This window comes from Haliotis rubra, unplaced genomic scaffold (genome assembly GCF_003918875.1).
Source record: "Haliotis rubra isolate DU_JTF1 unplaced genomic scaffold, ASM391887v1 Scf594, whole genome shotgun sequence".
Lineage (NCBI taxonomy): Eukaryota > Metazoa > Mollusca > Gastropoda > Lepetellida > Haliotidae > Haliotis > Haliotis rubra.
In genome coordinates, this window is record NW_025767295.1 from 137,952 (window position 1) to 153,309 (window position 15,358).

The 15,358-nt window shown below is 39.2% G+C and overlaps 1 protein-coding gene across 1 annotated transcript; it reads right to left on the reverse strand.

Moving 5' to 3' along the window:
- Positions 1-10,526: 10,526 nt before the first annotated feature.
- LOC124255140 (insulin-induced gene 2 protein-like) lies at positions 10,527-14,518 on the reverse strand. Its single transcript, XM_046688980.1, is given in 6 exon segments — positions 10,527-10,707; positions 11,525-11,624; positions 12,565-12,731; positions 13,473-13,597; positions 14,330-14,418; positions 14,420-14,518. Coding segments are annotated over 6 exon segments (600 nt in total). The 5' UTR covers positions 14,512-14,518; the 3' UTR covers positions 10,527-10,680.
- Positions 14,519-15,358: the final 840 nt, after the last annotated feature.

Consider the following 15,358-nt stretch of genomic DNA (forward strand, 5'->3'; position numbering starts at 1 on the left):
TCCTTGTGTCCAAGCACACTGACCTGACACTGGTGGCTACATTTGGTGATAGTTTACTTCATCTTGCCTGTCGTGGTGGGAACACTGCTATAGTACAACACCTCATGTCTCCCTCTAACATCAACAGTAGAGGGATGTATGGCTGGACACCAGCAATGGTAGCAGCTGTCCATGGACAACAAAGTGTGTTTGACCTCCTTGTGTCCAACAAAGCTGACCTGACACTGCTGGATACATCTGGTGATAGTTTACTTCATCTTGCTTGTCAGGGTGGGAACACTGCTATAGTACAATACCTCCTTTCACCCTCTAACATCAACAGTAGAGGAGACCATGGCTGGACACCAGCAATGGTAGCAGCTTTCAGTGGACATCAAAGTGTGTTTGACCTCCTTGTGTCCAAGCAAGCTGACCTGACACTGCTGGATACAGCTGGTGATAGTTTACTTCATCTTGCCTGTTGTGGTGGGAACACTGCTATACTACATCACCCCCTGTCTCCCTCTAACATCAACAGTAGAGGGAGACATGGCTGGACACCAGCAATGGTAGCAGCTGTCGATGGACATCAAAGTGTGTTTGACCTCCTTGTGTCCAAGCAAGCTGACCTGACACTGCTGGATACATCTAGTGATAGTTTACTTCATCTTGCCTGTCAGGGTGGGAACACTGCTATAGTACAATACCTCCTGTCACCCTCTAACATCAACAGTAGAGAGACCATGGCTGGACACCAGCAATGGCAGCAGCTGTCAATGGACATCAAAGTGTGTTTGACCTCCTTGTGTCCAAGCAAGCTGACCTGACACTGCTGGATACATATGGTGATAGTTTACTTCATCTTGCCTGTCAGGGTGGGAACACTGCTATAATACATCACCTCCTGTCTCCCTCTAACATCAACAGTAGAGGGAGACGTGGTTGGACGGCAGTGATGAAGGCAGCTGTCAAAGGACATCAAAGTGTGTTTGACCTCCTTGTGTCCAAGCAAGCTGACCTGACACTGGTGTGTATATCTGGTGATAGTTTACTTCATCTTGCCTGTCAGGGTGGGAACACTGCTATAGTACATCAACTCCTGTCTCCCTCTAACATCAACAGTAGAGGGAGACATGGTTGGACGGCAGTGATGAAGGCAGCTGTCAATGGACATCAAAGTGTGTTTGACCTCCTTGTGTCCAAGCAAGCTGACCTTGACACTGGTGTCTACATCTGGTGATAGTTTACTTCATCTTGCCTGTCAGGGTGGGAACACTGCTATAGTACATCACCTCCTCTTCTCCCTCTAACATCAACAGTAGAGGCCTTGGTTCTGGACTTGCAGTGATGGAGGCAGCTGTCAATGGACATCAAAGTGTGTTTGACCTCCTTGTGTCCAAGCAAGCTGACCTGACACTGGTGTCTACATCTGGTAATAGTTTACTTCATCTTGCCTGTCAGGGTGGGAACACTGCTATAGTACATCACCTCCTGTCTCCCTCTAACATCAACAGTAGAGGGAGCCATGGTTGGACGGCAGTGATGAAGGCAGCTGTCAGTGGACATCAAAGTGTGTTTGACCTCCTTGTGTCTAAACAAACTGACCTGACACTTATGGATACATATGGTGATAGTTTACTTCATCTTGCCTGTCAGGGTGGGAACACTGCTATAGTACAACACCTCCTGTCTCCCTCTAACATCAACAGTAGAGGGAGACATGGTTGGACGGCAGTGATGAAGGCAGCTGTCAATGGACATCAAAGTGTGTTTGACCTCCTTGTGTCCAAGCAAGCTGACCTGACACTGGTGTCTACATCTGGTAATAGTTTACTTCATCTTGCCTGTCAGGGTGGGAACACTGCTATAGTACATCACCTCCTGTCTCCCTCTAACATCAACAGTAGAGGGAGCCATGGTTGGACGGCAGTGATGAAGGCAGCTGTCAGTGGACATCAAAGTGTGTTTGACCTCCTTGAGTCCAAACAAACTGACCTGACACTGCTGGATACATATGGTGATAGTTTACTTCATCTTGCCTGTCAGGGTGGGAACACTGCTATAGTACAACACCTCCTGTCTCCCTCAGACATCAACAGTAGGGGAGACATGGTTGGACAGCAGTGATGAAGGCAGCTGTCAGTGGACATCAAGTGTGTTTGACCTCCTTGTGTCCAAAGCAAGCTGACCCTGACACTGCTGGATACATCTGGTGATAGTTTACTTCATCTTGCCTGTCAGGGTGGGAACACTGCTATAGTACAACACCTCCTGTCTCCTTCCTAACATCAACAGTAGGGGCTTTATGGCTGGACACCAGCAATGGTGGCAGCTGTCAGTGGACATCAGAGTGTGTTTGAACTCCTTGTGTCAAAGCACGCTGACCTGACAGTGTCGGCTACATCTGGTGATAGTTTACTTCATCTTGCCTGTCAGGGTGGGAACACTGCTATAGTACAACACCTCGTATCCTCCCTCTAACATCCCAACAGTAGAGCTGGGGAGACTTGGATCTACACGCCTGTATTGAAGGCTGCCTTCAGCGGACATAAAGGTGTGGTTGACTTCCCTAATACAGCAACAAAGCTGACCTGACACTTCTGACAGAGAGTAATGAGGACATCAGACGTGTAGCTGAGATAGGAGGGCATCTTTCATTGACCAGTTATCTACAAACTGTTCACCAACCTCACTAACTACATCTATCAAACAACACCACAGGACTGTAGCGGTGGAATTCAGGCTAGAAGAGTCACAGTGATCTTCTATTCAACCAGTTATTTAATATCAATACAGGTCAAATGTAAGTCATTTGATATTTAAGTGGGGTTGGGACCTGGAATTTGTTGAAATACCTGATAATATATGAGAACAAAATCAGATGTTACATATGATTGCAATGAAACTTATTTTTTTGCAGGACAAGTTCACCTTTCTTTTAGAATGTTTATTCTTCCTGATTTAACTGCTGCCACTAATGACACAAGGCCTCCATTTTGTCTGTAACCTATGTGTGTTTGATTTCCGGTTTGCTCAAATTATGTTTCTTGCTTTGTCAGCACGATTCCTGTACTCATGGGTTTCCCCAAAATAGACATAACTCAATTACTGATAAAAGCCATGTGATCTAGCCATGAGATCAAACCATATGCCTTCATTGTCCCCCTCCGTAACGCGGAACGGGGGACTATGTATTCAGCGGCCTCTGTATGTACGTAGGTAACACTTTTCAAACTCTTCACGCAATATCTCATGAACTGTTGTACCCAATTTCTTCAAGTTTGGTGACAGCCTACATTAGGGGATAACGCAGACAACTGTAGATATTGGTGACCTTGACCTTATTTTCAAGGTCACACTTTTCAAACTCTTGTTAACACGATATCAAATGAACTGTTGTACCCAATGCCTTCAAATCTGGTGACAGCCTACCTTTGGGGATTACGCAGACACCAGTCGATGTTGGTGACCTTAACCTTATTTTCAAGGTCACACTTTTTAAACTCTTGTTAACGCAATACCTCATGAACTATTGTACCCAATGTTTTCAAATTTGGTGACAGCCTACATTTGGGGATTACACAGAAACCAGTCGATTTTAGTGACCTTGGCCTTATTTTCAAGGTCACCACGCCACTTTGACCACTTTTCTTACTCTTGTTAACGCAATATCTCATTAATTCATAAACCCAACCAATGTCCTCAATTATGTTGACAGCCTACATTGGGTGATTATGCAGACACCAGTCATTTCAGGCATCTTTTATATGACAAAAATTAAAAAAGTAGTAAATATGTTATGAATATTTCGTTCTTCTTTAGCGACGGGGGACATTACCATTTTAGTGGCAAACACTTGTGAATTTTGATTTGTTATCCACAATCACCAGAATTGAATATTCTTAAATGTTTTAAAAGGGAGTGTTTTTCTCAAGTTTGATTTAATTTATCAAAAAGTGACATGCAAAATGGAATGCATCCAAGCCAGGCAGGGTCGTGGTCAACACTCTTATGTATTAATTCATTGATGTTGTCACTGGTTATTGTCGTGATAAATTTGTACTGTCAATACCCAATATTTGTGTACCAAATAAGAGCAATAACCCATTCATTAGTATCAGTTTATTGCATGAAGGCCAGAGGCCCATATACAGAATAAATATGTATGATATGTACAACATATACAACATGCGACACACACGTTACATTGAATCTCTTCTCAATATAAGCGCGTGATATATAAATAGAGCTACCTTATATTGTAATAGGGATGCTTTACATGAAAGTATTGAATACAGTTTTGTAGCATTAATATTTGATTGTAGCCATTGCGGAAAATACAGTTGCCTTAAATCATTATATGCAGGACAAAGAAATAGAAAGTGTAATTCATTCTCTACAGTATTACAAAATGGACAGAACCTTTGTGATTTTATAATAGATGAATATCTTCCTTGATTGATATATATAAATCATTTAGGCCAAGTCTCAGGCGCATGAAAACACTACGAAGCTTTTACTACGTAAGTTGTATAGATACGACTCAGGTTCAAGTAAAGATTTAAACTCACGATAGCAATCATATCTTGAACTTTCATATAAAGATGAATGCCAGTCTTGTTTAAAGATATCAATAGCCCTGGTACTGAAAGAGTTTGATAAATGCATTAACGTCGCCCAGGGTTTGGGATATGAGACAAATCCAAAGCCGTATCTAAACAAAAGAATACGAATACGGGTTGCCCAAGTATTTTTACCAATATTATCAAGATGGACAATCATATTGTAGGTTTTTTTGGGCAGACGATGTTCTGGCATATTTATTACTTTACACCAGTACTTTAAACAGCGAGAGTAAGAAATTATGTACAAAGGAAATCTCCCACATTCACCGTACACCATATTATTAGGGGTAGACATCCCAACATTTAAAAACCTTTTACATGCACTTTTTACATTCATTCACTCACTTACTCACTCACTCACTCGTTCATGATGTAACTGAATTATTGATCAAAGCTTTTTCATCTACACACTTACGATTAATTTGCATATTCAGTGAATCGAACTTTACCCTTCATATATTTGATACGTTATCCGCTATCAATAATTCAATCAATGTTTTAATAAGGAGTGATTTTTATTAATTTTGATATGATTTATCAAAGTGATGTGAGGTTGCAAGCCAGGCAATATAACAGTCTACACTCTTGTGTATTTAATTCAACATTGATGTGGTCATTGGTCATCGAGATCAATTTGCACCGTGCACATGGTCAAGAGACAAAGAACACATTTTGTTATTGTTTCCTGAATGTAATGACTGAATCAGCTGCTGCCATGTTATTGTATTCATTACCTAATATTTGTGTAATGTACCATATTCGTCTCATAGTGGATTCATTGCTATTTGTGTCAAAACACAACTGGAGGATTACCTTGCGCAGTTCAGTATGGATTTGTTGATATTGTACCTCCAATGACTGATCACCATGATGAGACCATACAGCCTATGTTCCAGACTTTTGATACCGATTTTAAGGATCAAGACATTTTATAGTTCAAGATAGCCACATGCAGTGATATATGACATTTATTTAACCATGGACCTGTAAGTTGAAATAATAAATGTTGTAATATTCAGTTACCATGTGAAAGCTATTCTTAACCTTGTAAGAAACATGACCCACATGCGTTCTTCTTGGACAAGCCGAACACCCACCCGTGCCCATTGGAATGATGTCATACTGGTGGATGAACATCAGATCTATTTCACACATGGAACTCTATTTGTGTTGAATTCCATCAGTAATAAGCATTGCTGATGCACTAGAAGCTGCTAGTTCAGAGATATATTAACCTGTTTTATACAATACATTTGATAATGATGATGATGATGATGATTTATTGATAACATGGTCAGTGTAATTATTACCAGCTGTTCACCTTATATTTGTAAATGTATATTTCTGAATATAGTGTAATAATTGCAAATGGGATTTTGGTCTTGAATTTTTCATATTAAAGATGTTTCTCAGCTGGGATGATGATGATGATCTGTAGTCCCAAAATGGACCCACAAAAAGAAGATGTCATGGAGAGTTCAATTATGGAGATTAAGTGTATGTGGTGTCTACCAAATGCCTGAACTTGCATGTAACCTTGCAGCCAAATACACATTGCCTTTTAAGAAAGTAGTCAAATGTAACAGATTTGGGATTACACTTTCTCAGTAAAGTACAGATTCTAGAACTTTTGTTGGGTTGAGTAACATCTAGGATTCAAACCAACACTCAGTCAGGCTCCTAATCACCAGCACACAAAGTCAGCTGCCTAACCCCTCGGTATGAAACTCCCTAAAATTTCAGCCAGACCACAAAGCTGGTTAGATGAAAACCTTGCCAGCTCTTACCAAAACTTACCTGCCCCCAAACTATCTTCGTATATACATATCTAAATTTTAACCCGACCATAGGACAGGTGAATTTGATAATCTGGCAGTCCGTGTTGAAAATAACCTGTCCCAGGCAGACAGGTATTTCAAACGCTACTAACCCATGTCGGGTAGCTTCAGTGGGTGTGTGGGTTAGATGGCTGACATTTTGTGCTTTGTTCAAAGGATAAGTTCGTTTTCTTTTAGAACAAAAGCACATGATCTCAATGCACAACAATATGTTTAATAGTAAATATACTAGAAATTGTTTAAATATCAACAAGTCAGTCAATCACCCGTGAAGATCCGAGTTAGAATTGGTCTTCATCAACACATGCTCGTCGTAAAAGGCAACTAAGGAGTAGTCAGACTCACTGACTTGATTGACACGTCATCGTATCCCAATTGCGTAGATCGATGCTCATGATGTTGATCCCTGGATTGTCTGGTCCAGACTCAGAGACCGCCTATAGCTGGAATAATGCTGAGTGTCTCACGAACTGCATCATTTGCCCTTCTGCCCAGGCCTTTCTGCAATGCTGTAGCTCTCTGTATGTAGCAAGTCTAGATTTTCTGAGGTTCAGGTTCTGAATCTCTCACCTCCTTTGCAGTTGAGACAACATTATTTGTTTCTATTTAAATAGTATATATTCAGAGACGAAGGTGAATGTTGTGTGTCCCTCGTGCAGATGTCCTACAGTGCATGGCACATGGCACTCCATTTATCCACCTCTTGCATGTTTTGAATGAGTTTAGTTTTATGCCACTATAAGCAATATTCCAGCAATATCATGGCGTGGGACATCAGAAATGGGCTTCACACATTGTACCCATTTGGGGAATCGCACCCGGGTCTTCAGCGTGATGCTTACACCACTAGGCTACCACCCCGCATGTTTCGAGAACATGACGACTGGGTGAATTCTGAGAGCCCAAAACACGGAGATACAGTTCTCCTGTTTTTAAGCCTTTCTCACCACAGGTGAATTGCAAAAAAATGTAGAATTCAACATTGTAACTTGCAAAGGCGTGTGCTCAAGAATTCCCAACAAGGGTACCATTGTGTGAATCCCATTCCATGTGCTATTGTTTAAATATTGCGAAAGCAGGTAAAACCTATATTTGCTCACTGGTTATACTAATCCAGACTTATACTTGTTCTATAGTGCTAGCCTAACCAGATATCATGCATCTTGTTGAAGCAAAACATGGATACTCCTTTCACATGCAGTATATTAATTGTGCTTTGGAGGTCGGCAGTTTTCAAGATGACCAGCTTGTTATATCCCAACGCCAGGCATCAGGCAGGGTAACAAGAAGTACCATCTTCCAGGAGGCTTTGAGCCTCGGACCTTCCACTCCCTGGCCAGGCACAAGGCAACATACTGTCACAATGAGTGAGTTTAGTTTTACGCTGCTTTTAGCAGTATGCCAGCAATATCATGGCGGGAACGCCAGAAATGGGCTTCACACAATGTACCTATGTGGGGAACTGAACCCAGGTCTTCAGTGTGACGAGCAAACACTTTAACCACTAGGCTTCCCCACAGCGACAAGGGTAACAATGTAACACATTATGTTTTAAATATTTTACAATTTCAGAATATTTTGAAATATGTAGGTGTTTGATTGTCATGCCAAAGACTGAGTGGAGTTCCCAGTGTTTGACTTCAATTATGGTGTCTGTGGGTGTTACTGCCGGAACATGGCTGTAACAACAAACAATAAACATACTGGTTCACAAAATGACAAACATAAACAGCCAATTCTCTGAAACTACCTCCAATGCAAATTCTCTGTGAATCTGGCTACTCAACAAGTAACTCAGTGAAAAGACAAACAGCCTGTTGGAATTGTGGTCATATTTATTTGCCCCGGATGAACATAATTATTCATGGCAAGATTTACTTACAAATATTTACATATGTACATACAAGGTATTTAAATACACACTGGTGCATCACACACCTGACATACACAACAAAACATTCTCTCTGTATCATGCATATGAGCATCATCAAAAACATCATCGACATTTGATTTTATAAAAACGGGGAAAAAACGAGTAACTCCACTGTTTCCTTGCTAACGTGCAGTGATACTACGTCACTCCAGATCCCCTCCAGACATTCATATTCCTATTCAATGATACAAGTCCAAAATATCCATTCCAGATTGTCAGTGTTCAAAAAGACTTACTGTGCAGCTTGTGAACTGGACATTTGGACGATTCCAGTCAGTAGTTGTCATGATTAACAGGGTTCTATTATGAATGCACCTGGAACTATCAGTACCAGTTAACAGCAAGAGGAGTGTAAAATCATTATGTTTCAGATTTGAGGGAATCTGGCCTAACATAGTTTATTAGGGAACAGTGGGTGTATTAAGGTTGGCATATGGTGTTACCTCTTTTGGTTTAAAATGGACCAAACACCAGACAGAAACAAATTATGTTACCTTTCCAAAAATCCAATGAAATGGTTCAAATCTTTGCAACTGTGAGATTCTTGTGTTTCTATCTTTGGCAATAACTCCCAAAGGTTTTCGATTTTGATTTTTAATTATATTTTTATTTATTTGGGAAAAAATACAAAATAAAAATAAATAAATGAATAAATGGGTATAAATCGGGCCTACTTACGATGCCCATTGCAATAACCATGATCACTCATAGATGATACAAACATGTGACACTTTTTATCAACAAATTTCAAATTTCAACATTCACACCAAAACCTGATATACTATGGAATGAGTATCAAACAATGAAAGGGTGATGTAATTTAATTCAAACCTGTAAGTTCCATCAAATTTTGATATCACATGTAGACAGGTTGTTATTTACAAGATAAATCCAATCAGCTTAATATATTGCACAAACTGTTGCCCTATTGCATGGTTTTTAGACCTGACAACTTTTAGTGGTAGAGTTACATCCCTTTGAATACAATTTGAGGCAGGGTTGTGTCCCTTTGAGTGCAATCTCAGTAAGTCCTTCAGTTTTAGAGATCAATGTAAACAACATAAATCTTGTACAATTTTTCTCTCCAACAAAATCAGAAAGTGAAACAAAGCAAGACAGTTGACAAGATACTGCAGATTAATGGCAGAATGGAAGAAACTATTTTTCCCTATCCTCGGACATAAAAACTTCCAAGCCATGTCACCAAACCTTTAACACAGAATAAATTACACAATTACTTGCATACATATCTGTAATTCAACTACATGTATTATAATTATATAATAGTTGAAATATGTCACTTTTTACATTTGCCATATGCAGTCACCATGGAATGGCATTTGTGTGTGCTGAATTCAGCCAGTGAAACAGTGTTTCAAATATCATGGATTTCATGACATACGGTTACTAAGAGGAACAAGAACAAACTTATCCAGTTATCGTAGCTACAATTTTTCAATCCCAAACTGATTTTTCCAATGACATAGTGGAAAGCATATCAGAAACTGTCTCATATGCTGCCACACGTCAACATATTATAACTAAAACTATTAACACAAAGAGTTTTGATAATCTATGTTAAAACTGGAATAAAACTAACTGTAACTGAACAACAGCAATAATTTATATATCCAGTACACAGTCCATATAATTATTGTTTGCCTTTTATTTATCGGCACATTTCGGATTTCTAGAAAAATGCAGTTTTAATGTTTAGGAGCATGCCAATTTAATGTGATTTTGTTCAAATTTCATACACTTTGTATCCTGGGATTCTTAAATTCAAATACCAAAGATGACCTCATGGGCTCCTTTCATTTTGAAAACCAATGAACAGATGAACATGATAGATGAATATGACAAAATAACATATCATGACATGTCTTAAAAGCTAATTTGATGATTGTACACATGCTCTCTAGTTCAGTGCTCTTTAAACTTAAGAAAGAGTCTTAGAAATGTATGATCTTATATCTTCCATTTGCAACATCACACGGAAAATTGGATGAAGCCAAGCCATTTATCTGTACTGAAGAGTTGTGGTGTACTCTGCATCACAATGATTGACATACCGTCGATGCTTCACATTAGGACAGCCTCGACCCTTTGATCCGCTGACAACCGACACAGCTGTCTGGTGAATTATGCCACCTATACGTTTCTATGGCGATACCTGTCAGTCAAGGCTGACAGCTTGAGATAGTGTTCATATCACACGAACAGTGCATGATGGTCCATCAGCAGAGATAAGTCACTGAGTTGGTCATCAGGAGAATTTAAACCTCACGAGATTCCGGACAACAGTTCACTCTTCCTTTTGTTTGCTGTCATCCTGAAATGAATGAATTCTTTATGTTCCACAACTGGAGTAATAAAACAGTAGCAGCATCAGAAACAGACACAAATGGGAACTTATCCATGGTATCAATGTTATCTCTTCAAGTGCCGCTTTTAGCAATATTCCACAATATCATAGCTGGGAACACCAGAAATGGGCTTCACACACAATACCTATGCAGGGAATCAAACCGAGGTCTTCAGCATGATGAGTGAACCTCAAACCACTGTTCTACTATACTGCCCCTATCTCTTAACAGGGGTGGAGGTTAAAGCGTTCGCTCATCACACCAAAGACCTGGCTTCGATTCGCCACATGGGCAAAATGTGTGAAGCCCATTTCTAGTGTTCCCTGCCATTTGATTGCTGAAATATTTTCAAAAAAGGAGTAAAACCAAATTCATTCACTCCCTATCTCTTCAACAATACTTTGACAGTAATAGTAGCAAGGTACTGATAACATGAAATACTCCTGCTATGGGTGTCTGCTGGTCAAAAGCAAGAGTAATGCAATATACAATCTGCCATAAACGGAAACTTTTTATCTTTGACATTTCATCTGATTTAATCTCAGCATCACAGCCTCAAAATCATAATGGATTAAGGAAACAATTTAATTAAGCAAATCCAGGTAAAACAATGTAGATAAAACAAACACACTCAAGCAGACATACATGAAGATTTCAGTTAGCCATGAGGTTTGTTTGAAGCAAACTCCTGTCTTGAACATATTTTTTCAAATTTCATTGCACACTATGAGTGCATGAACAAAGACAAATACATCAAAACTTTAAAATCCAACGACTACTTACTATTGCAAGTTGTCGTCCAATATTGCCCATCGTTACTCCGCCCGAGAAAAATACACATGGCAGCCATGACCTCACGAACAGGAAATCTGGCTCTGTGTACCTGGAAAAAACATAACAATCCAATTAAAAATATTTAACACCAACACTATCATCAGTGAACAATAGACAGGAGGAAGAGTACTGCATTTGTATGTTATTTTATTGTCATCTTTTCACATTCAGTTTACATGGTTCACCTGACTCAAGAGGCTTAATGGTTAGACTAATGGTTAAAGTGTCATTACACGCTGATGACCCCAGTTCGATTCAATGGGTACAATGTGAAGCCCATTTCCGGTGTCCCCCGCCATGATATTGCTGCAATATTGCTAAATGTTACATATGTTATGTTTGGGATTACACTTTCAAAGTAAAATACAGATTCTAGTTCTTTTTGGGGTTGACCCTCAGAGTCAGGCACCTAATCGCCAGCACACAAAGTCACACGCCTTGACTGCTCAGCCACCACGGCTTCCATAAAAATTGAAGTCAGACAACTGGTAGTCTAGACTGGGACTTTGTGTACAGATTCTAGTACTTTTTTGGGTTGAGTCCATCCAGGATTAGGTGCCTGACTCTGAGGGTGAGGGTTCGAGTCCCAGATGGGACTCAACCCCAAAAAGTACTAGAATCTGTACTTTACTAAGAAAGTGTAATCCCAAATATAACATGTTAGATTTGACCACTTTCTAAAATGGCATTGTGTATTTCAATATTGCTAAAAGTGGTGTAAAACCATACTCATTCACCTCAAAATAAACTAAGCACCAAAACAAACTTGGAATTAGAGTTAAAGGCCACCAAAGTTTTAACATGCAGTTTCTTTACATGACTAATGCCTGTTCATATTGACTGAAATTTGAACAAGAACTGAAACTTTTTTGAGTGCCACGTCACCATAAGCTTATTTGAACAGACACAATCTTGTTGATAGTCATACGTGGACATACCATGAATTTGATGAAAATGATGAATGTAAATTATTTTGTCCTTTAACTCACCTATAAACTCCATTATAGACTAGAAGTTGAGCTACAAATGTTGCAAGCACTGCAATGGCCACCCCCAGTCCAAATCCACTTCTGGACCGGTCAAACAACCACCAGAGACCAATAGACATTGCAGCAAGTGACAGAGAAAGCTGCAGGTTGTTGGCAAAGTCAATTTTCTGTATCAAGTTAAGGAACAACAAACAATGCAAAATACAAAGCTCGGGAACAAAATGCTTACAAACACAGGTGTCTGAGCCATGAGTTCTAAGACAATGTTGCTAAGCATGGACATCATTAGTCAAGTCAAGTAGTTGGTAATACACATTAGCACTGGTAGCCTAGTGGTTAAAGTGTTTGCTAATCACGCCAAACACCCTTGTTCGATTCTCCACATGGATACAATGCGCAAAGCCCATTTCTGGAATTGTGAAGCCATGATATTGCTGGAATATTGCTAATAGTGGCATAAAAACTAAACTCACTCAGTCACTATTTTGCACTGATAGAGCTTTTTGTGGAAAAACAGGACACTTCAAACACAAACATGTTAGCACTTAATTAGGCGCGATATCTTAATCTGGCACATCCACTTTAGTCATACAGTGTAACCTGCCAACACTGGCACCTGTCTAATCCAGCACACTGTCAAAACCGGCAAAATATTTTGGTCCTGCCATTTTACAACGATATAAATTGTCTAATCCGGCACCCTGTCTTAACCAGCATTCTATTTCGGTCCAATGGGGTGCCAGTTTAGACAGGTTTCACTGTCTTTGTTTTTGCCATCATTTGAAACAGTGAAAATGTTGTCTGCCAATTTCTTAACCATATTAATACCATTTTTCACAATCTTTACCACATTAATCATTACATTATGCAGGTGAAAACAAGAGTGATGTGTTCTCATCAAAGGATACTGCACTTGCATGGTTGATTCCAACAAAGACTGCTACACATCGCATCACACTTGACCATTCCCGCTTGAAGCAAGGAGTCTCCCCAAGCTTGTGGTCAAGACAAGGATACAGCAAGCCTATCACGGCTGAAAAAATAAAACAAACCCAAATGAAAAATCAGTTAATCCCATGCTTGAAAAAATTCCAGCTAAACCATAAATTTGTATCCTAATTTAACTTTTCATGTAATTCCGTAATCAATTCCATGCTGCAGCTGATATAATTACAGACATTTGTTATGAACCCTGCACAATTCACATTCAAGATTATTTTGAAAACATAAATGTTCCGAGTATACAACTATCATAATTTAGTAATTACTTTATGATATTAACTGGGTTGTTTTATGGTTTATGTGAAAGTTTCATTGTGCGGACTCAGACATTTGTCCCACTTCATCATATGATGATAATTAGGACAGTATGTGTCAAAACCATTCTTGCTTGAGTACATGTCTTTGGGATTTTTTTACACTGTATTTTTAGTAAGTTAGAGGAGTTTTTCAACCATCTTTAAAATAGTGGCCAAAGTCGCAGACTGTCACAAAAACCAATGATTGATCATAAAATAGTTCATGAGATATTTTCCAAGCCACATGAGATTTCTTTAGGAATAGGATAGGAGGATTCTTCTATTGCTGGTGCATTTTCAATTTCTGTTAGTCTAATACCAAAACCGCAGATTTCAAAATACAAAACCTCTGACATAATAATTCATAGTTAGTAAGTATTATTATTAATCATTTTATTCTACCACTGCTTCATTGTGTTGATATTATAGGCCCCAAACATGTATCTTCCATCTTTGTAAGTTCTCACCTGCTGCTGTTCCACAAGAAGGAGGCACCCACCATGCCGAAGAGAAAAGACTGGCTAGAACCTCTAGGGGGAAAAACTGTAACTTGACGTTGAACTTGCAATAAATTTAGAACAAGTGCAAAGAATACTCCAATACTAAATAACACAGTCCCACGGATAATCAACTGCTGCAGTGTAGCCATATTGGAATACCTGGAGGGGAAGACAAAATATATGTTCATACAAAATAAAGAATTATAAATATATGTCATAAATAAGTAATTTAAAGCTACACAAAACGATTAAAACGGCTATGTTTAAATTTCACTACATATTCGGCTTGCACAGTCTGTTATCATGGTCGTGACGATAGTGTCTTGTGTTACAACCTGTCACGACGTTTGTGCAGAATTAAAGTATTAGGCTGGGCCTAACAGTTAGTTAGTAAGTGTTTTCTTACACTGAAAATGAACATTTATTTAAGAAACAGGAACAGCTCTGGTGAACGATCGTCGACAAAATATATTTAGGCTATTACGTTATCTTACGTCACAGCGAAGTTTGGAAGATCTGTCAAAATGCGATGTTATCAGCATTTAGATTTACATGCGTAAACTGAAAATTAATATGCAATTATAGCTCTTTTAAGTCCAAATACTAACCTAATATCGATAGAAATCAGAATACTGTGAACTCTGCTGAAAACGGCTAAATATATCCCAGGGTCTAAAGTCCACCAGTCTATAAGACATGCCAAATGCATGCAGCGATTCCGTGATCAGCTGACGAACAGAACATCAACACCAATGAAAGTGTCTTTGCTTCAAGAAAATACAGCAGTTCATATATAAATCTGTTATTCCTTACACAGCATACTAAACTCACCTAAGCGTGCGTGAAGCGTTCCAACTGCCAGACTACGATATTATGTCAAGCAATTGTTGTCCAAACAGTAAAATACTATACTACCGGCACAATCGCACGGTGTTGAATCGTAAGACGAGCATCACACCATCGCACTCGCCTGACGAGTGTTAACCAATCATATTC